This window comes from Brassica napus, chromosome C9, assembly GCF_020379485.1.
Source record: "Brassica napus cultivar Da-Ae chromosome C9, Da-Ae, whole genome shotgun sequence".
Lineage (NCBI taxonomy): Eukaryota > Viridiplantae > Streptophyta > Magnoliopsida > Brassicales > Brassicaceae > Brassica > Brassica napus.
The window spans coordinates 53,423,068-53,447,965 of record NC_063452.1 but is presented as its reverse complement, the minus strand read 5'-3'; the positions used below and the strand labels follow the sequence as shown (position 1 = coordinate 53,447,965).

The 24,898-nt window shown below is 38.0% G+C and overlaps 3 protein-coding genes across 3 annotated transcripts; all 3 read left to right on the top strand.

Moving 5' to 3' along the window:
* Positions 1-1,604: 1,604 nt before the first annotated feature.
* Positions 1,605-2,981, top strand: BNAC09G36810D. Its single transcript, XM_013862189.3, has 3 exons — positions 1,605-1,925; positions 2,143-2,470; positions 2,594-2,981. The coding sequence occupies exons 1-3, from the start codon at positions 1,778-1,780 to the stop codon at positions 2,796-2,798; spliced, it is 681 nt and encodes a 226-aa protein (XP_013717643.1). The 5' UTR covers positions 1,605-1,777; the 3' UTR covers positions 2,799-2,981.
* Positions 2,982-4,079: 1,098 nt separating this feature from the next.
* LOC106421350 (leucine-rich repeat protein 1) lies at positions 4,080-6,945 on the top strand. The gene is made up of 6 exons (XM_013862190.2): positions 4,080-4,529; positions 5,457-5,528; positions 5,749-5,892; positions 6,072-6,143; positions 6,278-6,349; positions 6,525-6,945. Exons 1-6 carry the CDS (start codon positions 4,306-4,308, stop codon positions 6,595-6,597), a joined length of 657 nt encoding a protein of 218 aa, XP_013717644.1. The 5' UTR covers positions 4,080-4,305; the 3' UTR covers positions 6,598-6,945.
* Positions 6,946-8,881: 1,936 nt separating this feature from the next.
* Positions 8,882-13,076, top strand: LOC106421265 (L-ascorbate oxidase). Its single transcript, XM_013862113.3, is given in 5 exon segments — positions 8,882-9,416; positions 9,513-9,605; positions 9,685-10,083; positions 11,909-11,923; positions 11,926-13,076. Coding segments are annotated over 5 exon segments (1,728 nt in total). The 5' UTR covers positions 8,882-9,158; the 3' UTR covers positions 12,889-13,076.
* Positions 13,077-24,898: the final 11,822 nt, after the last annotated feature.

The following is a 24,898-nucleotide window of genomic DNA, read 5'->3' as shown; positions in this document are numbered from 1 at the left end:
TTGGTATTGTGTTATTTGAGAGGTTTTGAACTCAAAGGGTTTCGTTTTGCTTGTAAGTGTTTGTCCTTTTCCAAAAACAGTTAATGGATTGTGAAATAGTGGAGATTTCCCATAAACTTGATATGATTCCAGAGACCATTGCGACTAGGTCACAATCCCTTTCAAGATCTTCACTTTTTTTCTGAAAAAGGTGGTTCATCTTCATCTCACTCCTGCACATTTGGTGGTTATGGTTATTGCGCAAGACAAATATATAACTAGATTTGCCTTCGACCTAGCTACCATGGTCACAGAAGGTAATGATAGGACACGTGGAGATGATGCCTTTCTACAAAGGGCTTATGAGAAGATAGAAGTTGGCCTCACAAGGTATGCATAGAGGTTTCTGAAGAAATAGGCTACTAGTTCAAGAAGAGTAAGTAATATCAGTTTTAGCTTTGTCGTTAGTTTGCAAGTGTTGCAGAGTTTTGTTATAAGGAGATAGTTGAGACTTGAGAATTTTGCATGGTTAATGGTGGGATTCTGTGGCGGAGGTAGAGAGGAAGCACGTGGGTCAGATGACCCACATCAATTTTGAAATTTAAGATAATTTAGGCATAAAATTATAATAAAACTTGACTAAACGGTTGAATTCCACTAGTTTGACCCCTCTAATAAGTAGCCAATTTTATATATGTAATTTTTTGACCCTAGTGAACTTTTTTCCTAGTTTCGCCAAATGACACGATTTCCATTGTAAAACAATCTATGATATAACTACTATATGAATCTGGAGTTAAGGAAGTAAGATGTTCTTTGTTCTATGTTAACTAGCTTTCTTTGTCTTAACAATAACAATAATCTCTTACTCTTTGTGCAGTACACTCCATACCCAAAATGAAAACAAAATAAAAGAGGAAGTTATTACAACACTATTTTAGTATTTGTCCATGTACAAAACGAACAAGGAAATTAAAGTGAGAAGACGATCCAGAAGCCAAGATTCATAAACTATATGATTAATATCAACATCAGCTTTGGATTCATTCAAAATCGAGAGAAACAAGAGATTCATATTCTTTTATTTTAATTTTAGTTGTGTTTTTTTATTAATTTAGAACTAAAATGTATAAAAATACGTTTAGTTATTTTTATAGTTGTTTGGTAAATATCTTGAATCTTAATTAATATATTTGGTAAATCTAATTAAAACACTTCGGATTTTTCAGTTCAGTTTAATTTAAAATTGATTCAAACTGAACCGTTTGGATTAATAAAAAATTTAATAAAATGATTTAGACATGTATTTTAGTTTGGTTTGGGTTGGTTTTAATTCGGTTAGATCAATTTGGTTTGATTCTGTTATTTTTTTTTTTGCGCAGAGAACACTAATTATTGTTGCAGTGTTTCAGAAGACGGTGGCGAATATTGCGAGCAGGTTACAGGTCTTACACGTGGCCAGATATTTATAATTGGGCTCGATAAGCTGAAAACAAAAATAATTGTATTGGGCCCTTAGCGGAGCCTTTTACATAAGAAATGGTTCACTTCGGTTCGGTTGAGTTTTTTTCTTCTGTTGGTTCGATTGGATACATAATTCGAATCCTCAATATCCGGACTGCTTCGGTTATTACGGTTAACTGATTTCGGTTATCTGAGCTTCGTCATCCTCAGACAGATCTTTAATTCCCAGCATGAAACCCGACAAGATTCACATGTAGTTACCCCTTCTGATTCATATATCGGAGACTCAGATCGAGCTGCTGTTCCTCAATTTGACGGAAGAAGAAGAAGAAGAATGGATACATTCAGCGCGGAGGATCTGTCGACTATCGGCGGAATAGCCACAGTGTCGCTCCTTCATTCGTTCATTCCGACGCATTGGTTACCTTTCTCCATCGTCGGACGCGCTCAGAAATGGACGCTTTCCAGAACCCTCTTCGTCAGTACGTTTCCCTTTCTTAGAGAAATGAATGCTCGTTTGATGTTCGTGAATTCTAATCCTAAGGCATTGTTTGATTTGAGTTAGATATAGAGATCGTTAGGGATACAGGGCATGCATGGTTCAACTGCTACTTCAATGGTCTATGTTTTGTTTGGTGTTGTTGTATATGTTCACCCATACGTATTGTTTTCTGATTTTTGTATTTACTTATTTGTCAGCTGCATTTGGAGCAGTCTTGCATGTCATATCCACTGCCCTTCTTGGTATTACAGCCATCACAATGGCTAATACCATTGCCGGTGAAGAGACTGTTCACAAGCTGGCTTCCCTTTTGCTTGTGTTTCTTGGTGGAAGCTATATCTTGCTGTTTTTGGCTGGTAAAGGAGGCCACACTCATTCTCATAACCAACCCATGGAGAAAATGGCTGTTGCTGGCCTTGTCCTTGTTCCCGCATTATCTCCTTGTGCAACGACCCTCCCTGTTTTCCTCGCTGTTGGAAACTCAAAGCCAATGATGATTCTCGCCATCATAGTTCTGCTCATCAGGTGAGAGACTAAAATACTACTGCTTTTTCACATGTTTTGTTCTTCAGTAAACATAATCTTCTAAAATGATTTTACAGGGGAAAGAACATATGTCTGAAATTATTTGATATTTTATTTGGGCAGCACCATTTTGGTGATGACATCGCTGGTAGCTCTATCGTTCTATGGTGCAAGCCAGCTGAAGTTTCACTGGGTGGAGCGATACGACAAACTACTGGTTGGTTCGGTCCTGTGTCTGGTGGGTATCTTAACCCTTCTCTTCCATGATCATGACCACCATGGTGGTCATGAAGCACATCAACTGCACAGGAAAATCATTACTCTCTAGAGACCACTTCTGTTTCACCTGTTTCGTCTGTTTGTTGTAGAGCGGCTTAATGTCTTCTCACCATGTATGTCTATATAACTAGTTGTATCGCACTCTGTTAAACGTGAAGAATTCATATGGCAGTACTGTTGAATTCCTATAACATAATAACATTAGTTGTGAATGTGATTTTCGTAAGCAGTATATCAAATTCATATGTATGCTACATTATAATAATAAATTAATAATGCCAGTGGTGTGAGACCGATGGAAGTTGCAGACTAAGAATATATTGCATTCTGAAAATCTTGTAGTGGTCGGCTTTTTCTACCAATATGATTGAAGAAAGGAGGAAGGTTTTGATACTCTGTGAATTGACAATTTCTACCATTTATTTAGTCATCTAGCCTCCTTTTCGCTATTTAATAGTGTAGGAAGAAGTGGAGTTGGTGATTATTCCGACATTTAAGTGTTAAGTATGTGTTTGTCGGATCAGATTCCATATTAAGAATCGAATACCATTGACTTTGATTAAATCCTAATTCTTAAGTTTGCACTCAACTCTTCTTCGTTTTTTTTTGTTCGTTAGTGCACAAAACTCACGTTCCATCGAATGAATGATAGAGCGTCTGATAGTGTCAAAAAAAAAAAAAAAAGAATGATAGAGCGTTTGTACCAAACTATACGCAAAAGCGAATATCATCACACAAAGAATAGTGTGCGACTGTGTGTGCACAAAGGAGAAGCACTGTTTGTTTCCGCGTGAACTCTAGTTTCCGATTTTGACCAACGCAACACCTCCCTCTTTTACTGCTTTGACCCACTCAACAAATTACTAGAAGCCTTTAAAACCCAAAAATAAAGTCACAGGACTTTCCCTTTTTCGTCTTCTTATTTAAATTAACGCTCAACGGTTAAAACTCAAATCCAAAGCAAAAGTTCACTTAAAAAAAAATTGCAACTAAGTTTATTAACTAAAAATTGTATAATATTTAAAATGGATTAAAGTTCAAACCAAAGTAATTCATATTCTCGACATATTCTCAAATATCGTGGAGAATACAGCTCCACTTAAAGTACAATTGTATTTAAATATACTCTTCTTTATTTTGTTTCACATTTTTCAAATGAAGAATTGTTCCAGTGCGTTTATTTGATTATTATTTTTCCAACAGTATTCATTAATATCGATGGTAAGACAGCATTGTGATATAATCAGTTTATAACTTTATATCACAAATCACTACACGAGAGTGTACTGTCCATAAACAGCTTGATTAATAAAAAAAAAGATTTAAAGAAAATAAAGAAAGACAAGAATATTAAAAGTAAAGGAAGCAACAAAAAAGACGGGAAGTAGAGAAGTCTTTCTTCTCTCCGTCGTTCCCAACACCAAATCGCATAATCAATCGATTTCTTCGACTTCAACAAAGAGAGAGAGAGAGAGAAAAGGGGCAAGGAAACCCTAATTTTATCCGATCGTAAAAAGAAACTAACTTTACTCAATTCCCCTTTCCTAAAAGCTCACATGGCGTTCCGAAACTGTAGGTGGGAGCTCCTCGCGGCTTCTCTAACCCTAACCTTAGCTCTGATTCACCTGGTGGAAGCGAACTCCGAAGGAGATGCTCTTTACGCGCTTCGCAGGAGCTTATCGGATCCAGACCATGTGCTACAGAGCTGGGATCCGACTCTTGTTAACCCTTGTACCTGGTTCCATGTCACCTGTAACCAAGACAACCGCGTCACTCGTGTGTAAAGATCCTCTCTCTCTCTCTCTCTCTCTAGGTCCTGTTCTGAGAAGTTGATTCGTCTGAGAATCTATGGAGATTCCGTTGATACAAAGTCTCTATTTTTAGGACAGGACTTCTGGGTTTAGTTTCCAATTTTGGATTACTTCTATAAAGCTTTCCTTTAGTCGAACGAACATGTTATGTTTTGTTGTATTTTGTCACTGGGGAAGATGTAAAGATTAAGCTTGACCATAATTGATTTGTTGTTACTTTGTTAGAGATTTGTTAAATTGAGAAAGAGCAAACAATATTTCTTATGGGCAATTCTGTAAAACTAATAAGAAGATTTCATGAACATATATGATAGAAAGTTGGGTTTGATTAGTTCACCAGGCTTGGCTTTTTGTTTGTTTTCTCTTTTAACTATTGTCAAATCAAATGGGGGAATTGTGTATTTAGTTGATTTGATGATGATTAAGCTTTCCTTTTGTCTTTGGAAACACTTCTTCATCAAAATGGGGTGACTTTAAGGTTCATGATTTTGTCCTTTTCGCAGCTTCATATGCAGAGTACGATTTTTTTTTTTTTTTTAAGAAAAAAGGAAATTAATCTAAGCTCTCTCATGTTCTGCACAGTGTAGATCTCTCTCTAGTCATTCGATTCCTTAAAAGGCTCGAAAGAATCCCCAATAGTTTTGTTCCATCTATTAATTTTGTGTAATTTTGCTTGTACTTCATGATTTTTTTCTGTGCTTTGTTACTTATTTATATTACTCTTTAGTACCTACTTTCTTACGCTTTTAGAATTATCTTGGATTCGTTGTAACTGATTACATCTACTTATCTCTCAGAACTGTTTGATGAATCGGTTGTAATCTTATTGTCTCTTCCTTCTTAGATATTAAAAGTGTATCTCTGATTCAACGTTTTTTTTCTTAAACTTTTGGCAGGGATTTGGGCAATTCAAACCTTTCAGGACATCTTGCACCTGAGCTTGGCAAGCTCGAACATTTACAGTATTTGTATGTCATCACTCTTTTGGCTTTGCACTTTTCCAAAAAAAAAAATTTCCGCTACCAGCTCGGATAAAGTTAGATAGTGAAAATAAAGTTACGTACCATAAAGTGCAAGCTAAAGCACCCACTATGAAATTGATTTTTGTTTTTTTTTTTTTAACTGTGAGATTGATTTTGTAACAATGTAAATTAACTTTAGTACTTGTGTTATAATTGATTGACTCAGGGAGCTGTACAAAAACAACATCGAAGGGACTATACCTTCTGAAGTTGACAATCTGAAGAACCTCATCAGCTTGGATCTCTACAACAACAATCTTACGGGGAAGATTCCTTCTTCTTTGGGAAAATTGAAGTCTCTTGTCTTTTTGTAAGTTGTTCTAAGATCCTGAAACAGATACACTTTGGAAATTGCAAATTATAGGCTGAGTAAAGTAACTAGTTTTACACTCTATAATTCACAAAAGGAGATATGGTCAAGTACTTGATTCTCTTCTTATGCTTTCTCTTCTTACCTCGCCTCTCTTAAGGAACTGTTTAATGTTGCAGACGGCTCAACGACAACAGGTTGACTGGTCCAATCCCTAAAGAGCTCACGAAAATCCCAAGCCTTAAAGTTGTGTAAGTTCAGGTTTCTCATTTTGTGCTTGCTTGCTAAACTCTCTGCTGATGCTGTTCTCTTAAGGACCCAGTCTTTAAACCCTGTTTATCCAACTTACTGACACCATCCTCTTGCTTTGTCATCATTTCATCAGTGATGTATCAAACAATGATTTGTGTGGAACTATCCCAACAGAAGGACCCTTTGCACACATTCCGTTGCAGAAGTAAGTTACCTCTGTCTTTCACTTGGGCTTGGCCAAGAAGTTTCTTGATACTGTTTCTCTTCCATTTTTCATCTTCTCACCCCATATTACAAAGCTTCTTTGATATTCTAATATAAACTGATAAAAGTTGCATATGAGCATTTTGTTCCTAATAACTCAAAAACAATTGTTGCAGCTTTGAGAACAACTCGAGATTGGAGGGACCGGAACTAATCGGTCTTGCAAGCTACGACACCAACTGCAACTGAACCAACTGGCAACACCTGAAAAACAAGAAATGAGGGGGTGACCTTGGAAGAACACTTCACCACTTTATCAAATATCACTTCTATTATGTAATAAGTATATATATATATGTCCTAGTTGAGAAAAAAAGAGTTGGAATCAGTAAAATCATCCGTCTCAATTGAGACTGAGGTCTGTCTGTGTGTATTGTAAAATCTATATACATGCGCCTTTCGCGTAGTGTAATGTTCGTTGTGTGACACTGAGATGTAACATTTGTATTGGTAGCAAGTTATTTACCTTGTCTGCATTAACACTTGCTTGTATGGATCTGTCATGATAAAACAAAAACTATGGGTTTGGGTGCTTTATTTTATTTAGCATTATACTTCAGTTCGATTCCACCACAATTGATGTTTGGTTTGTAACCACTCATGTCCAGTCGACTACGCGATTCGTCATCTAGGCCCATGCTAGTTTGCGGACAAATCATATAAAGTGCTAAAATACAGAGTCCTTTATTAGTCACATGGAGGTCGACACAATTTCAAAAATAAGAAGTAACAGAATGGAAAATGTGCGTTGTAGACTTTATTCTGTCCATACTTTTCGCAAGTAGGGTTGTGTTCATGTGTTTTAAACAAATTAATTTGGGGTATTCCAAAGACCATGAATTGGTACAAACTAATCTAAAGGGTAACTTACGGATTGACCCTCTCCCTGAATATTCAAATGGGTTATAGTCCATTGGTTATATCTATGTAGCCACACAATGGAGTGTAGTGGAATGTCTTTGAACCTAGGTTAGTTAACAACCCAAAGCCCCCGTGCCACTAAACTACTATGCTTGGTTTTGTGTTCATATTCAAAATAATTATTTGTAACTGTAGTAAGTTGAGATGATTATTATTTGATCCGTATTGCATACTGGTTAATCTTCGTGGCTGCATTTTCGTACGTCAATGTAGGCTCTTGATGCTTACTAATTATGAATGGATTATTATAAAATCTATAAGTAACAAAAAGACTAGAAAGTAAAAGTTTTGTTATCAGAAAAATGAATTGAACTATGGTAACACAAATTTGAATTTAACTTGGAAACAAACACTTGGAACCACACTGCATTCAGGAATTGGTCGAGTCTCTTGAGGGTGATCCTGAAGATCGATTATTGATTTGCATTTATTGAAGTATTAATTTTATCGACTTATTAAACCACTATAATTGCAATGTTGACTGAGCCTAACCAAATTGCATTAATAGTAAATACAACCTATGTTTGGGGCTTCTGTTTACACCACTCGATGAGTCTGTGGCTTATATAAAGAAGCACGTGCCCAATATCTCCAATAATTGGGTTTACTCACCAGCCATGCTTAAGTTTTAGAGGCCAGTGACTTATAAGCATATTTTTTTGTAGGGTAGTGAGATGTACCGGCTAAGAGTCTAGTTTGTTGCGTACTGATAATACGTAATTAGGCTGCATTTTCGTATCTCAAATTAGGCAATTGATGCACATTATTTATCTATGAATTATTACAATCTACGAGTGAGAAAACATAGAATGTAAAATTTTTGCCATTAGAAAAATGAATTGAACTAGGATTGTTGTTAGAAACAAATTCAGATGTATACATTGTAAACAACATTTTGCACCACACTACATTCACGTCTTGATTGAGCGTGTTTTCTAGAGGTAATTGTAAGGTTTATTAGTGACTTGCATTATTAAACTACTACTAGTATTATTTTTGGCGACTTAATATAAACTACTGTATACGTCTTCTCATCATTCTTCAACTTGCGATATTTACTAAGCTTAAAACACATTTCATATGTGGTTAAAGACAATCTATTATGGCGAAAACTTGAAGAGTCTTGGCTTCTATAAAGAAATACGTGCTCTATAACTCCACTATGCCGTTGCCTTTTACTGACCTCGACTGCAGCAGCTTATCTCTGTGAATAAGACACTTGTCACTCTTTTTCTTTTTGTTGAAAGATAGTATTTGTAAATAAACAAAAACTTTGTTGTCAGTATAATATATTTAAAACTTCATATCCAATAATAGTGAAACTGAACTAAACAAATAATCACATAATTTTTCTCGAAAAAATAAATAATAATCACATAATAGACTACATAATTAATTACAGAATATACATTCTTCTGTGCATGACAGAAGGCCACATAGCTAATTTACATGTTCTCATAATTCAACGTGAATAATTCTTAGTTTCTATATTTCGAAATAATTCCAACCTTTAGATCTTCATTGTTGGAGACTACACGTTTCTTCCAAGTAAACAATGTGAACATGCCGAAACTAATTGTATAACTCAATGGTCCATTGATCTTGTCGTCTTTCTTTTTTCGTTTGTAATTATATCAAATTTTCAAATTCAATCAGTAACATCCACACAAAAAATAATGAATAATTATTTGGATTTTTTCGTTTGTTTATTGAAATTTAAATGAAAACAACCATTCCCTTTCTATATAATATAACCAGGAACCCTCTTTCATAACAAAGCAACACAATCTATTTTATATAATTATATATCCAGCCACACCACCAATTCTATGTCGGCAGTTGTGTGGTGGCTAGTAACGGTGGTTATGGTGACGGTTCACTCGGCCTCCGCCGGAGTTGTAGAATTAAACTGGGAGGTTGAGTATAAGCTCCGGTGGCCGGACTGTAAAGAAGGCATCGTTATTGCCATCAACGGCGAGTTCCCGGGGCCAACGATTGATGCTACCGCCGGAGACACAGTCATCATCCACGTTACCAACAAACTCTCCACGGAAGGTGTTGTCATCCACTGGCACGGCATACGTCAGGTTGCTTAGTTTCTATAATTTATCAAAAGTTTATATATAAAGTTAGTATAATAAAAATAACTAGAACGGGACTAATGAAATGTGATTCTGGAATAGAATGGGACTCCATGGGCAGATGGAGCAGCGGGGGTAACTCAATGTCCCATTAATCCTGGCGAGACTTTCACTTACAATTTCATGGTTGATAAGGTAAAATAAAATACTTCTTTCTTATTTTTTTAATAACTTTTACAAATAGACATATCGATAAAGTTTTGATATGGTACAGGCGGGAACACATTTCTACCACGGGCACTACGGGATGCAGAGATCGGCTGGACTGTACGGGATGATGATAGTGAGATCGCCCAAAGAGACACTACAGTACGATGGAGAGTTTAACCTGTTGCTCAGTGATTGGTGGCACCAAGGTAGTCACGCGCAAGAACTCTATCTTTCTTCAAGGCCTATGCGTTGGATCGGGGAGCCTCAGAGTCTGTTGATCAACGGAAGAGGACAGTTCAATTGTTCACTAGCTGCGTACTTTAATAAGGGAGGCGTAAAAGAATGTAAGTTTAAAGATAATGATGAATGCGCACCTACAATTCTGAGGGTCGAACCTTTGAAAGTTTACCGTCTGCGAATTGCTAGCACAACCGCTCTTGCTTCACTCAACTTAGCCGTTGAAGTAAGTTACTCTTACTGAACCTTTTTCAATTATAAATAAGTAAAACTTTGTAACATATTTTCTTTATAAATTGAACCATTCAGGGCTATCGCTAGGATATGAATAATTTATTAAAATAATAAACAATTTTTTAATAAATTTAAGGGCAATTCTCCTAAATACAGACTACTTTCAAGTTTTGGTCACAAAAATAGACAACAAAGAAGAAAATGACCAAAATGTTTCATTTAATAGGTAAAATGACACTAATACCCTAGATATAAAAAATTAAAAATTAAAAAAAGTTAAAAAAAATTAAAAAAATTAAAAATAAATAAATAATAAATGATTTTTTTTTATAGTTTTAGATTATATGTTTTCAAATTCGAACTTTTTTATAATTTTCTTTTTTCAAATTTTTTTTCAAAATTTTTTTTCAAATTTTCTTTTTGTAATTCGAAAATACTTTTTGAAACTATTTTTAAAATTTTTATTTTCAAAATTTTAATATTTATTTTTTATTTTATAAATTTTAAATCTCAATCTCAATCTCAAATCTCCACCCTTTAACTTTAAACCCTAAGGTTTGGATTAGTTAATCATAGGGGTATAAATGTATATTTATCTATTTAATGAAACATTTTAGTCATTTTCTTTCTTGTGGTCTATTTTTATGACCAAAACTTTTTTAGTACTATCCTACGGTATTTCTCTAAATTTAAAATCATATTAGTTTATGCATATTAACTCAAGATTCAGTTCAATATTTTATTTGACTATTTTTAGGACCGGTTCTGGGCTAGTCACCTTATATTTTTAGATGTATCATGTTTGTATCAAGAAGCATAATAGCCAAATTGAAATATTAAATCATAAACTTAACTTTGGTTTGAATTTAACTTTCATAAACCATATGGATGTCTCCTAGACTATATTTGCGAAGTAATTTTGTCACATGTCCTATCAACAATCATTTTTACAAAAAAATGTTGACACGACTAACAAGATTGATGACATGGCTTATAGTTAATATGACATGGACAATCATATTTATTACTGACAAATATTTTTGGTACACTTTATAGAATATGACAATAACTAATACATTACATTTAATGTTGATTTATATTTTTGTTAAACTTCTTAAAATATAGTAATAATTCATAAATCATCACTAAAATAAATATATTGAAATATGCATTATAAATTTCGAAATACATTATTTAATTGTATTTTTATAATTATACAATTTTTATTACTAATATTTTCAAAGTTTTCTACATCTTTTTAAAAAAATTAATAAATTGTTAATCGTAATTTCATTAGTTTCTTTTAGATATCTACAAATTTTATAAATATTGTTTAGTTATAATTTTTAATAACTATACAATTTTTATATGATTTTTAGTAATTTTATACAAGTTGATTTAATACATTTAAAGAAAGTAAATAGATAAAAAATTTATCTAAGATTCGAATTTTAAATATATTGCATATATATTATTAAATGTAATTTAAAATAAACAAAATTATTTTTTTCTTAATTTTATGCTTAAATAATCAACTTTATATTAAATATTAGTCATAAATAATAAAATATATAATATTAATAAATTTCATTTTAAATATAATTTAAGTTTTAAAAAATTTATCAGTGCACATGGTGGAGAAAAACACCTAGTTATCATTATTTTAGAATATATGTTAAGAAGTTTAAATTCAATATATTTCATAATCAAAATTTAATTTATTTTGACAAACTATTTTCATTGACATTTGCAAAATTTCGTTTTGTACTTGAATACATAATTTATTCATAGTTGTGAGGTTGATTGTGCACGTGCAGGGACACCAACTAGAACTCTAGAAGTCGTTGAAGCCGACGGCAACTACGTCGCTCCGTTCACCGTCAACGACATTGACATGTACTCCGGCGAGACATATTCCGTTCTTCTCCGAACCCACAATCCAACTCCTTCCAGAAAATACTGGATCTCCGTCGGCGTTCGTGGCCGTAAACCTAACACTACACAAGCCCTCACCGTGCTACATTACGCAGACGCTCCCGAATACGAACACCTACCTTATCCTCCCCCGGTGACTCCCAGGTGGGACGACTACGACCGGAGCAAAAGCTTCTCGATGAAAATCTTCGCCGCGAAAGGATACCCGCCGCCGCCGGAGAAATCAGACGAGCAGCTCTTCCTCCTCAACACACAGAACCTCATGGATAAGTACACAAAATGGGCGATCAACAACGTCTCGTTATCAGTTCCGGCGACGCCGTACATCGGAACGATCAGATACGGGCTTAAGACTTTGAACTACCAAAAACCTCCGGGGAAGGAGATCGTGGAGGACTACGACATAACGAAACCTCCGGTGAATCCAAACACGACGAAAGGTAACGGAATCTATAGCTTCCAGCTCGGCCGCGTGGTCGACGTGATACTCCAGAACTCGAACGTTTTGAACGGTAGAGGCAGCGAGATCCATCCGTGGCATCTCCACGGGCACGATTTTTGGGTTTTGGGTTACGGCGAAGGGAAGTTCCGGCTAGGAGTCGACGAGAAGACGTATAATTTGAATAATCCGCCGTTACGGAATACGGTGGCGTTGTATCCGTACGGATGGACGGCGTTAAGATTTGTAACGGACAATCCTGGGGTTTGGTTTTTTCATTGTCACATTGAACCGCATTTGCATATGGGTATGGGCGTGGTTTTCGCCGAGGGAGTAGACCAGATCGCTAAGATGAATATACCCAACGCGGTGCTCGGTTGTGGGTCAACCAGAGAATTTCTCATGAACCGGGGACGCCATTAAAAACCGGAGCTATAACCGGTGTTTTCCTTTCTTTTTTTTTGAACAACAACCGGTGTTTTCCTGTTACTTACTAGTATTAGTGGTTATTATTTGTGTGCGCTTTTAGTTTTTTTACCTTGCTTTGTTGTTATTTGTTAGCTCAAAACTAAAAATGTTAAACAACAAACACCAATTTCTCCCTCGCCTTATTCATCTCCTTTTAGAGTGGCGCCTCTGTAAGTGCCACCGCCGGCCTTTCCCTTTTTGACTCTGTAGCTTGTGATGTGTGATTTTTCTTTTTAAGTTTCGATGGGATGAGGGGCTTTGACACTCTAGCTGGTTCATGAGAGTGTGTTAGGTTTTAGCCATATCTCGACTGGTTTGTTTCTTGAGTATTTTGAAGCCGCTCGCGTCTATTAGATTGTTACTCGGTTGTCGCAGTGTACGGCGATGGATGCTCAGAAGTGGATCCAATAATAGATTTGGTGGTTCAATAGCTCGTATGGCCGGTCCTAGTTTTGGGTCTTGAGGTGACGGCTAGTTGAAGTTCTGGTGGTGGAGAAGCTCTACGGTTGCAGATTGTGTGTGTCTACTTTGCTCTTCAGCTTCAGGCTTTCGTTTCAGCTAGGTTTGTGTTAAAGCCTTCCCTTGCTTTGGTATGTGTTAGTCAAGATGGTGGTGCTTTGTGTTGGTATTGCTAGTAACTGCAAACTGTGTTTGACGTGTTTGATTGATGGGTCTCTATACGGTTTAATGCTCTATTGAGTTGCTTCAGTATACTAGCTTTGGTACTTATGTAGATCATATGCTTTGGTGGCTGCTGGTGTCAGATCTTATATGGTTTCTGGTTTGCGGTAGAAGTACTTAGCCGGTTCAGATATGTTGGATCAATAAAGCCTAATGGCTTTGTTCATTAGTGAAAAGAAATGTTTTTGGGTTTCATTTAAATGAAAAACCCAGAAATAGTAATAGAGAAGTATGAGTTTGTCCCACATCGGGGAAGAGGAGCAAAAATGAGATGTTTATATATGGGATAACACACTCACTTGTTTAAACGAGTCAGAGAAGGAAGAGACTCCCCATGCGCGCACCGCCGCCGCCGTCCGGCCGGCTCGGCGTGGGCCTTGGTGGACGGCCTCTGGCCCAATAAGAATATTCTTTTTGGACTAAGTTAATCTCTACATTTTTGCCATTTCATTTCTAAAAAACATCATGACGTTCGTGTATAAATGACGAAGTTTGTCTGTTCGAAATGGATCAGAACGAGTCAACAGAAGAGAGATCTTGCGGAGAAAGTTTCTCAACTCACCACTCCCGAGATTTCAGAGATATTTTCGCTAAACGTGTGCAACAGTTTCAAAAATCAAATCCGGTTCTCTTCTTTAAATACTCGCCTCCTCTTCATTCATTTCTTAACTTTTCGAAAGCTAAATACCAAGAAAACTCCTAAGCGTAAGTCTAGAGAGTGTTTCGTAGATTATTGGTTCGTAGAGGTTTTTCACGAGTGCCGCGTGATAACCTATCATGGTTTTATCCTGGGACTCATGTTCGTACAGATCCGTCGCACTAACGGAGTGAATATTAAGAGTTAAGGAAAGAGATTCGTCTCGACTCCATGGTTTCATTTACATTTCGGTTTCGAATTGTCTATATTTTCCTTAACATCGTATTTATATTATCGTTAGTATCGATCCGGTTTTACGACTTCTACAATCTTAACTCTTAATCGCTTTATGTCTAAAGCTCAAATCGGGTTGAAAAACGATTTATAAAAATGGGTTTTCGAACGGTGTTTGCGATTTGCTTTCTAGCTCTTCCGTGAAACGTTTATTCTTATTTCATAACGGGGTTTGCGATTTGCTTTCGAGCACGTCCGCGAAATATTTGTTCTTATTTCATAATCGTGTTTCCGATTTGCCTTTTAGCACTTCCGCGAAACGTTTATTGTTTATTTCATTACGCTTTGCAGATTGCTTTCTAGCATTTTTCGCAAAACGTTTTTGATACAGTCTTAAAACGTTATATACATGAATCGTTTCAGTAACCGCTTTCTTAAGCGAGTTTGTGAAACATTCTAAGTCTATAAAAATGGTTTCTGCGAACGCTTATAAGCAAGTTTGCAAAACGTTTTCTCAAAGACTTATATCGATATGATTTGGTTCAAACACCAAAAATGAACATTGATTTTAGACTATTATTTTTATTTAAAATAATATGTTAATTGTTGAATGGAGTACTAATCCGTTTTTCATGTTTTCTCTACAGAGAAATGACGAACGATAACAACACCTCCATTGACACCACAAATGTCAATCAGACTCCACTCAACGTTGCAGCCACTGATGCAACTGTGACAACCGTTGGAAACATCACAGCGTCAACCGCTGCAGCAACAACAAGCACTGCTGATGAAACCACTCTCCGGAGTCTATTCGGTGCTGGTCTTTATCAGACGGGTTCAGTTTCAGCAACTGCAAGTTGTCCGGTGGCAGTTCAAACTCCTCCGGCTGTCCCTAGTGTGTTCACTCAAGGACTGATGCCAGACAAGTTTGATGGCAAAGGCTTCAAAACGTGGCAGAAGAAGATGATGTTCTTCCTGACAACGATGAAGCTGGACAAGTTCATCCAGGAGGACAAGCCCCTTATGCCTTACAGGATTGATGATGTTCACAGTCTTGCAACTATTGACATATGGGTGCATTCCGACTTCATCTGCAAAGGTTACATTTTGGGTCGTCTCATTGACCCATTGTACCGTGTCTACTGTGAGATCTCCACGGCGAAAGAGCTATGGAGATCACTGGACAAGAAGTACAGAGGTGAGGACGCTGGCTGCCAGAAGAATGTGGTCTCAAAGTTCCACGACTTCAAAATGGTGGATTCAAAACCCATCATGAATCAGGTGGAAGCGCTTCAGCTCATTTGCCATGAAATCGCTGCTGAAGGAATGTCCATCTGCGAGACATTCACAACTCTCAGCTTCATTGAAAAGCTTCCTCTAAGCTATGCGGATTTCAAGAACTACTTGAAGCACAAAAAGAAGAAGATGGGGCTCGAGGAGCTCATCATGAGGCTTCAGATGGAATCCATAAACCGAATTGCTGACAATGTCACTGCTAAGGAGCACATTGTCAACACGGCTGAGCACAAAGGCAAAGGAAAGGCACACGCCCATTCTCCTGCCAAGCCTTCCAAAACTGCTGCAGCCCTGAGGGCTTCTGGAAAAAACTTCAAGAACAAAGGCATTGAAATCAATGCGAATGCGAATGTGGAGAAGTTCAGGGAGAAATGTCACTACTGCCACAAAGTGGGGCACAAGACTGTTGAGTGTCGCAAAAAGATCAAGGATAAGAAGGCTCAGGCAAATCTCACTGAGGAGGATCTCGTTGCTGTGGTGACTGAAGCCAACATGGTTGAAAGCAACAACCTCAAGGAATGGTGGTATGACACTGGTGCAACCACCCACATTTGCACCGATAGGGCGATGTTCAACACCTATGAGAAAACCAAGACTCTGGAGAAGCTCAAGATGGGAAACACTGCAGTCTCCAAGATTGAAGGACGTGGCAATGTGATTTTGAAGATGACATCTGGACGTGAGGTCACTCTGACAAATGTGAAGCATGTGCCTGACATGAGGAAGAACCTGGTCTCGGAAACCTTGCTCAGCAAGAATGGATTCGCCACAAGTTTTGAGGCGGACAAGCTCGTGATTAAGAAGAATGGAATGTATTTGGGAAGAGAATATGTTAATGGTGGACTTGTCAAGTTGAATGTAATGACAGTCCTTCCGAAAGTTGTAGCTCCAAAAGTTTCAATGAATAAGAAAGAGCCAGTTGTTTATTTGGTTGAGTCTTTTAATATATGACATGAAAGATTAGGCCATGTAAACTACAAATCTATACAAAGATTAATGAATTTAATTCTAATTCCTAAATGTAAAACAAGTAAACAAAAATGTGAAGTATGCGTACAGGGTAAGCTCACAAAAACGCCATCACCTCGTGTTGAAAGAACTAATAAACCTCTAGATTTAATTCACACCGATTTATGTGATTTAAAATACATACAAACTAGAGGTGGGAAAAAGTACTTTGTGACCTTCATAGATAACTGCACAAAATATTGTTATGTATATTTATTACATAGCAAAGACGAAACCTTAGAAAAATTTAAAGAATTTAAATTCGAGGTCGAAAATCAGCTTAAAACAACTATTAAAGTAGTTAGAAGCGACAGAGGAGGCGAGTATGATGGTCTATTCAATGCATTATGTAATGAACATGGAATAATCCATCAAACTACAGCTCCTTACTCACCAGAATCTAATGGAGTTGCTGAACGCAAAAATCAAACTCTAAAAGAGATGATGAATGTAATGTTGCAGGAATCTGGGTTACCCCAGAACATGTGGGGGGAAGCGTTGCTTACCACTAATTATATCCTCAACAAAATTCCACACAAAATAACTGGCAAAACACCATATGAATTATGGAAAGGTAATTTACCTTCGTATAAATACCTCAAAGTGTGGGGGTGCTTGGCAAAAGTTGCGGTACCACCACCAAAAAAGGTCACTATTGGACCTAAAACAGTGGATTGCATCTTCATCGGATATGTATATAATAGTAATGCTTATCGATTTCTGGTACATAAATCTGAAATATCAGACATTCATGAAAAAACAGTTATGGAATCAAGAAATGCATCTTTTTCGAAAATATTTTTCCATATAAGGAAAAACAAGGTTCAAAACGAACTCGAGAAGAAAGAGACAATGACAAGAACTCAGAAACTGACACAAACGTCGAGATTTCTATAAATGATATTTCAGAAAATAGAGAAAAAGATGAACCTCGAAGGAGCAAAAAAGCTCGAAAAGAAATATCTTTTGGAGAAGATTTCCTAATGGCATTTTTAGAAGAAAATGTTCCAAAAAATTTGGCAGAAGCCATGGCATCACCAGAAGCTCCATTCTGGAACGAAGCTGTCAGGAGTGAATATGATTCGATCATGCAAAATTATACTTATTACATAACGGATTTACCACATGGCTGCAAAGCATTAGGGAATAAATGGATAATGACACGAAAACCTGGTGGAAAATACAAGTCTAGGCTTGTAGTTCAAGGATTCCAACAAAAGGAAGGCCTTGACTATTTTGATACATACTCTCCAGTGACGAGAATAACATCAATAAGACTTATGATAGTAATCGCAGCCTTAAGAGACTTAGAAATCCATCAAATGGATGTAAAAACTGCTTTTCTAAATGAGGATTTAGAAGAGGAAATTTACATGAAACAACCTGAAGGTTTTGTCATTCCCGGACAGGAAGACAAAGTATGTTGACTTGTAAAGTCACTTTATGGGCTTAAACAAGCTCCTAAAGAATGGCACGAAAAATTTGACAATACAATGATGTCAAATGGTTTCAAAATAAATGAATGTGACAAATGCATATACTACAAAACTACCAAAAATATGTATGTTTTGCTGTGTTTATATGTAGATGATATGCTCATTATTGTAAGCAATAAAGACATTATCAATCAAACAAAGAACATGCTCAAAGGGACATTTGAGATGAAAGACTTGGGATTAGTAGATGTAATTCTCGGGGTTAAAGTCACAAGAAATTCAAATAGAATTATCTTAACCCAATCTCATTATGCTCAAACAATATTAGAGAGATTTAAAAATTGCTCTAATAGTACGGCAAAAACCCCGTTAGATCCCTAAATGCACTTGACAAAGAATTCAGGTGAAGCGGTTTCACAAAACGAGCATGCACGTGTGATCAGAAGTCTCATGTACTTGACCAATTGTACTAGACCGGATCAGGCGCATGTGATGTGTCGAGTTTTAACCCGATTATCTAACTGCAAGTGCACAGTAAAGTACGCAGTAGTAATGCGGGATCGAATCCACAGAGACCGATGATCACACGTAGAGTTGCAGACAAGTTAATAGCTACAGCGAATCAATATATATTTTTGATGGTTTTTATTTAATTTTCTTAGGTGTCACAAAACATAAACAAGCTGTAAAAAGATGACTTAAACGATTTGAAAACTATTTTAAAACAAACGTTGGGCATTGGGAATTCTCAGGGATTTCTTTTTAATCAAGATACAATTAATGACAGACACATGGATATATTAAGAACCGTCTAGAACTCAAACACGATAATAGAATTAACCTACTTCCGTAGCGCTAATTCTCTATGTTATAGAAATCTCCACACTAACTTCCGCTGAGTTTTAATTTCTAAACAAGCATTAAGAACATGTTCAATATGTTCACAAAGCGCAATAACATCAACTTCCGAGGGTTAAGGACACTTTGCTCATCTAAAGTATTTTCGGAAGTTCAAACAATCACTTTCGGTGCATCAAACAATCTGATATCATGAACTAAGTGATCAATTTAGTTCAAGCAGTAAGAAATCCATTAAATGAAGAACCAAAACGTAATCCCTTAGTCTACACACGTTTTATGAATCAAAACATCAAGAAATCCCCTATGAGAACCCCTAAACCCAACTAGATGACTACTCACACATAACTAAGCAAGAACAACACGATTTTAATGAAGAAAACAAGATAAGATTGTATTAAAACAGAGGAAAGGTTAAGAAGATCTTCTCCAAATGGTTTTGAGATGAACTCCTTTACAAATCTTCACAAATCACACAAAACAAGTACAAAACTCTCAAATCTCTCTCAAGAACTTGTAAATCTCCTTCTTGGTCGCCCCTGATCTTTTCTGAGTCCCAAAGGTCGAGTTCTTTTGTCCCTTCTTGAGTGGAGTGGGTAAAAAGGAGTGAAAAGCTCGTTTGTACGTGTGGAGCCCGTAGAGCGTGGGATCGGTCGATCCACATGGACCGGATCGGTCGATCTCACGTCCTGTGCGATCAATACGTCTCATTCGGTCCATTGTTCGGTCCATCTTGCTTCTGAATAAATCCTGAATGCGTTCTTTTCTTGCAAGCTATCTAGTAACCTGCATATTACACTTAAGAACACCAAAACGCATCAAATAGACCAAAACATTAATTAAAACCAACCATTTAATTTCTCCAAAATGAGTTATAAACCGTTAAAAACACGGAATATCAACTCCCCCAGACTTGAATCTTTGCTTGTCCTCAAGTAAAGAGGATTAAAATTTGGGAGCTCACTAACCCTCAGTAGACCTTACCTTGTGATTTCGCTAACCACTTAAATCAGAGACTGTCAAGGCATTCATTCCAAATCCCCACCAAGACCGCGCGAACCTTTCCATATTTCAGACCTGCAAGTCTCAGTTTCAAGTAATCAACTCTTTATATTCATTAAAAAGGGCGTGACCTTTCCACCAAAGATATCTCCATCAGGTATAACGGGCTCGGTGTTTGGGAGGCTGTTTTAGTGTTTAATTAGGTGAGGCTCAAGTGTTTGTGGGTATCAGCGATAACAAAAAATGCAAAACATTATGCAAAATCGCTGGAGAAACCGAGTATATTGATAACCACGTTTTTGAACTGCTCAAGTCTCAAATGATCAAAACCCAACAAATCTCAAACTCTAACCCCAAATTTAAACAACGTATCATCTCTGGTACACAAAATAAAAATAAAATGTCTAAACCAAATCTACTGAATGAGATATAAACATGAACTTTTTTTTTTTTTTTTATATTTCAGAACGAAAACTTATACAAACCGAAATCGAATATATACACTGCGATGCAATCACACACTTACAACACCCACTTTTTCTATTTACACCTCTAGACACACAGGTCCGTGTCTAACCACCTAAATGTTCCGATCCTACCTAAGCAGTCGGATGAACCATGTCTACCCTAATCTCTCCATTGTTTTTGCACATGTATGCACATATGATCAGTGTGTAAGAATGCATGGAGATGAAATAAAAGGGTAAGGTGTAGGTGTGGTACAAAACTATTGATGAGTCTGGCCATTCAGGATTATTAAAGAGTGGTAAAATGTGGTAAAGATAATCCTGAATGTGTATATGGTGTACCGTTTCCTGATGTTGATTCCTGGTCAAAAGAAATTAAATTCATTAATGGTCAAAAATAGTTGAGTCGATTACAATTCACCGAGACTTGATAAAAGATTTAAAGAGAGGTTGCTTGGTCAAGTGGTTCCTCGGTTTGTCTGTGCTAACAGTCCTGAAAAATGGCCAATATGAAATGTAATGCACAACACACAAGGAAATAGTCTAATAATCATCACAGGGTCTGATAAAAATACGTAGAGAGTTTTTAGAGTTTTTTTTTTTTTCTTAAAACACAATCAAATCCGATAAAGTAAGAAAATAAAAGAAATAATAGCAATATGGTACATAAGTAGCATCCTCCCCCAGACTTACTTCACACCGTCTCGGTGTGAAAATAATTCCAAGAGAGATTACCGATCAGGCGTTGCGGTCAGTGCGCCTCTTCGAGCGCCTCTCCAATGCTCCATCATCATCAGAGTCCTCCGCTGCCTCAGGTCCAGCAGCGGTGTCGTGAGCGCCTGAGTCGTCATCGCTATCTCCAGAAACAGCTGGCTGTGATGCGCATCCCTTCTTAATGTTGCAGATTCCCTTCCACATCTTCAGCAGTATGGAGTTGTTGGTTTGATGGCTCTTGATGGACCAAGCGTTGATCTCAGCAGCGGATGCAGTAGCGGGAGGTGCTGGTGGCAGCATATACGGAGTGAAATCCGTGGGGAAAAGACTTTCCTCATCTTCCGGTTCCTCCTCTATATCATCATGTGGTGCCTGCTGGTGTGTCGATGATGATGCGACTCCTTTCTTCTTCAGTGTCGCGGGTCTGGTGCAGAGAGATGCAGGCGGTGGTAGAAATATGAGGGCACCTGGATCAGTCAGCTCGGTGATGGCTGTATCGGGTAGTTTGACAAATTGCTCTCTCCCTTGTGGGTCCTGGAACTGGTAGATATGAGGGGCTGACTTGTCGATGCTACCTCGCCAAGGGCCGGTGAGGTAGTGGATGCTAATGAGTGCTCTCATGTCGAAAAAGTTCTGATGCATCCCCTTCTTATCCACCACTCTGTCAATAGGTGGAAGAAACACTCCACATTGCCTTAAGATCTGTGTGATAACCGCTCCAAACCCACATCTCTTCGTGTCTGAAACCTTGAAGTACGCAAGCTTCTCCGCGATCACAGCTCCTATGTTTATGTCCTTCCCGCTAACATAGGTAATGTCTGCGCCCTGAGGCCATAGGTGTCCAGCCCCGATGAATAGAAGAGCTAGCTCATCTTTTGTCACTGCAGCGGGTTCTGTCTTCCCATAGATAACACTTCTGATCACTCTCACTGCATATCGCAGAACAGGACTACGAATTCTAGCTTGCTTGGCCTCTCGGGAGATGAAGTTTCCTGAAGCGATGAATTTCCAGAAATCATTGTGTTCCGGGAAGTCAGGAACACAAGATTGACGTCCTTTCCCGAACCCAAAGACGTCGCACAGCTGAAAGATGGTCATGGAGTGGAACTGCCTGTTCACAATGAAGGAGAACATTGCCTTATCAGCTACCGGGTTATCCTCGTCAGGATGGTAGAGGCGGGCTGATGCGAGGAACTGCCTGGTCAAATCAGCATAGCAATCACAATGGAGATCGAAGATGTACCCCAGGTCAATCTTCTCGAACAAGGCTTCAATATCCTCGGTTATCCCCAATGCATCTGTAGTGTCTCTGTGAGCGAAGCGTGACGGACATATTTCCACTCCCCTCATCTGCTCGTAGAAATCATCATCATGTATATCCCACTGCTGGGTTATCTCTCGATTCGCAGGATGAGACTTATCCGTCTTTTGGAAATTGCCCTTTGTGTTGAGCCTAGCAGTCTGTACCGAGGAGCTCCCATGCTCACCCTGCTTCTTCTGTCTCTTAGGCATTATCTGTGTCTTGATGAAAACTGATGGTAGAAATGGATAGAGCTTGAAAAACTAATGAGTTTAGCACCAAGAATTACAAAAATCGGATGAGAAATGAATGAAATCGAATTGGTTGTTCTTGAGAGGTTTGAGAGAGTTTGAGAGGAGAGGAAGATGAAATTTCATCAGTTTTGATCGACATTTTCGAGAGTTGAGTGTTTTATGGGTGTTTTCCGGTTTAAATTAAGTGAAATCAAACCGGGCAAGACTTACCTTAGATCGACTGATCCATACACTTAGGATCGACCGATCTTATGCACGGATCGACCGCTCTGGCTCACACGGATCGACCGATCTTCTACTGAGATCGACCGTTCTGTTTCATAAGGATCGCCCGATCTTCTCCTGATCGTGATACATGCCTGAAAATCATCTAAAAACACAACCGAAAATCAATTCACACAAGAAAATATAATCACAAAAGAGAAAGAAAATCAAACCATGTGGGTTGCCTCCCACTCAGCGCTTGTTTAAAGTCGCGAGCCTGACTATTTTGTTGTCCTTAGGCGAGATCAGGTTCCGATAAAGGAATGTTGGTTCCTTCTTCGGGTTTTGCATCTGTGAAGTAAGGTTTTAGCCTCTGCCCATTGACTGTGAACTTCCTCCCATTCTCTTCCAAGACAACAGCTCCATAAGGTCTAACCTCTGTGATGGTGAAAGGTCCGGACCAACGAGACTTAAGCTTTCCAGGAAATAGCTTGAGTCTAGAGTTGAACAGAAGGACTTTGTCTCCAGCAGTGAAGTCTCTCGGGATTATCTTTCTGTCATGCCACGCCTTAGTTCTTTCCTTGTAGATTTTGGTGTTCTCATAGGCGTTCAACCGAATCTCGTCCAGCTCGTTCAACTGAACCATCCTCCTTTCTGCAGCGGTTTTAATGTCGAAGTTCATCAACTTCGTTGCCCAAAAACCACTGTACTCCAATTCCACAGGTAGGTGACAAGACTTTCCATAGACCAGATTAAAAGGAGTGGTGCCCAAGGGAGTCTTGTAGGCGGTTCTATACGCCCATAAGGCGTCATCAAGCTTCACAGCCCAGTCTTTCCTTGTTTTGCCTACAGCCTTCTCCAAAATCCCTTTGATTTCTCGGTTCGATATTTCAACCTGCCCACTTGTCTGAGGATGATAAGGTGTAGCTACCTTATGCTTTACTCCATGTTTCTTCAGCAGTTTATCGAACGTCTTGTTGATGAAGTGAGAGCCTCCATCACTAATAACCACTCTCGGGATCCCGAATCTTGGAAAAATGACTGTCTTGAACATTTTCTTGACAACACTAGAGTCATTTGTCTTGCTGGCTACTGCTTCCACCCACTTGGAGACATAATCAACCGCAACCAGGATGTACTCATTTCCATAAGAAGATGGGAAAGGGCCCATAAAATCAATTCCCCATACATCAAAAACTTCAACTTCAAGGATGAAATTTTGGGGCATCTCATTTCTCTTACTGATGTTGCCCTTCCGCTGACATGCATCACACTTTGAGACAAACTCATGGGCGTCTCTGAAAAGTGTAGGCCACCAGTAACCAGCCTGCAGGACCTTAGAAACCGTCTTGAATGTTGCAAAATGGCCTGCGTATTCTGAACTGTGGCAGTGGAAAAGAATCCCTTGCATCTCATTCTCCAGAACACATCTCCTGAATAAACCATCTGAGCATCTCTTGTAGAGGAAGGGATCATCCCAGTAGTAGTGGTTCACATCTCTCATGAACTTCTTCCTCTCATACCCCTTCAGGTTCGGTGGTTCAATTCCAGCACATAGGTAGTTTGCAAAGTCTGCAAACCATGGGAGATCATCCTGAATTTGTCTCATGACACAGCAATCAGCCTGATCCAAATACTCATCTTCCAGCAAGGTGATCACATAGACATTCTCCTCGGGTAATGTATCATCCAGTGGTGTTTCAGCTTCCACTCTCATTCGGGAAAGATGATCTGCCACTCCATTTTCTGCTCCTCTCTTGTCTCTGATCTCAATATCAAACTCCTGTAGCAGTAAGATCCACCTTAAGAGTCTCGGTTTAGCATCTTTTTTCGTCATCAGGTACTTCAAGGCTGCATGATCTGTGTGCACA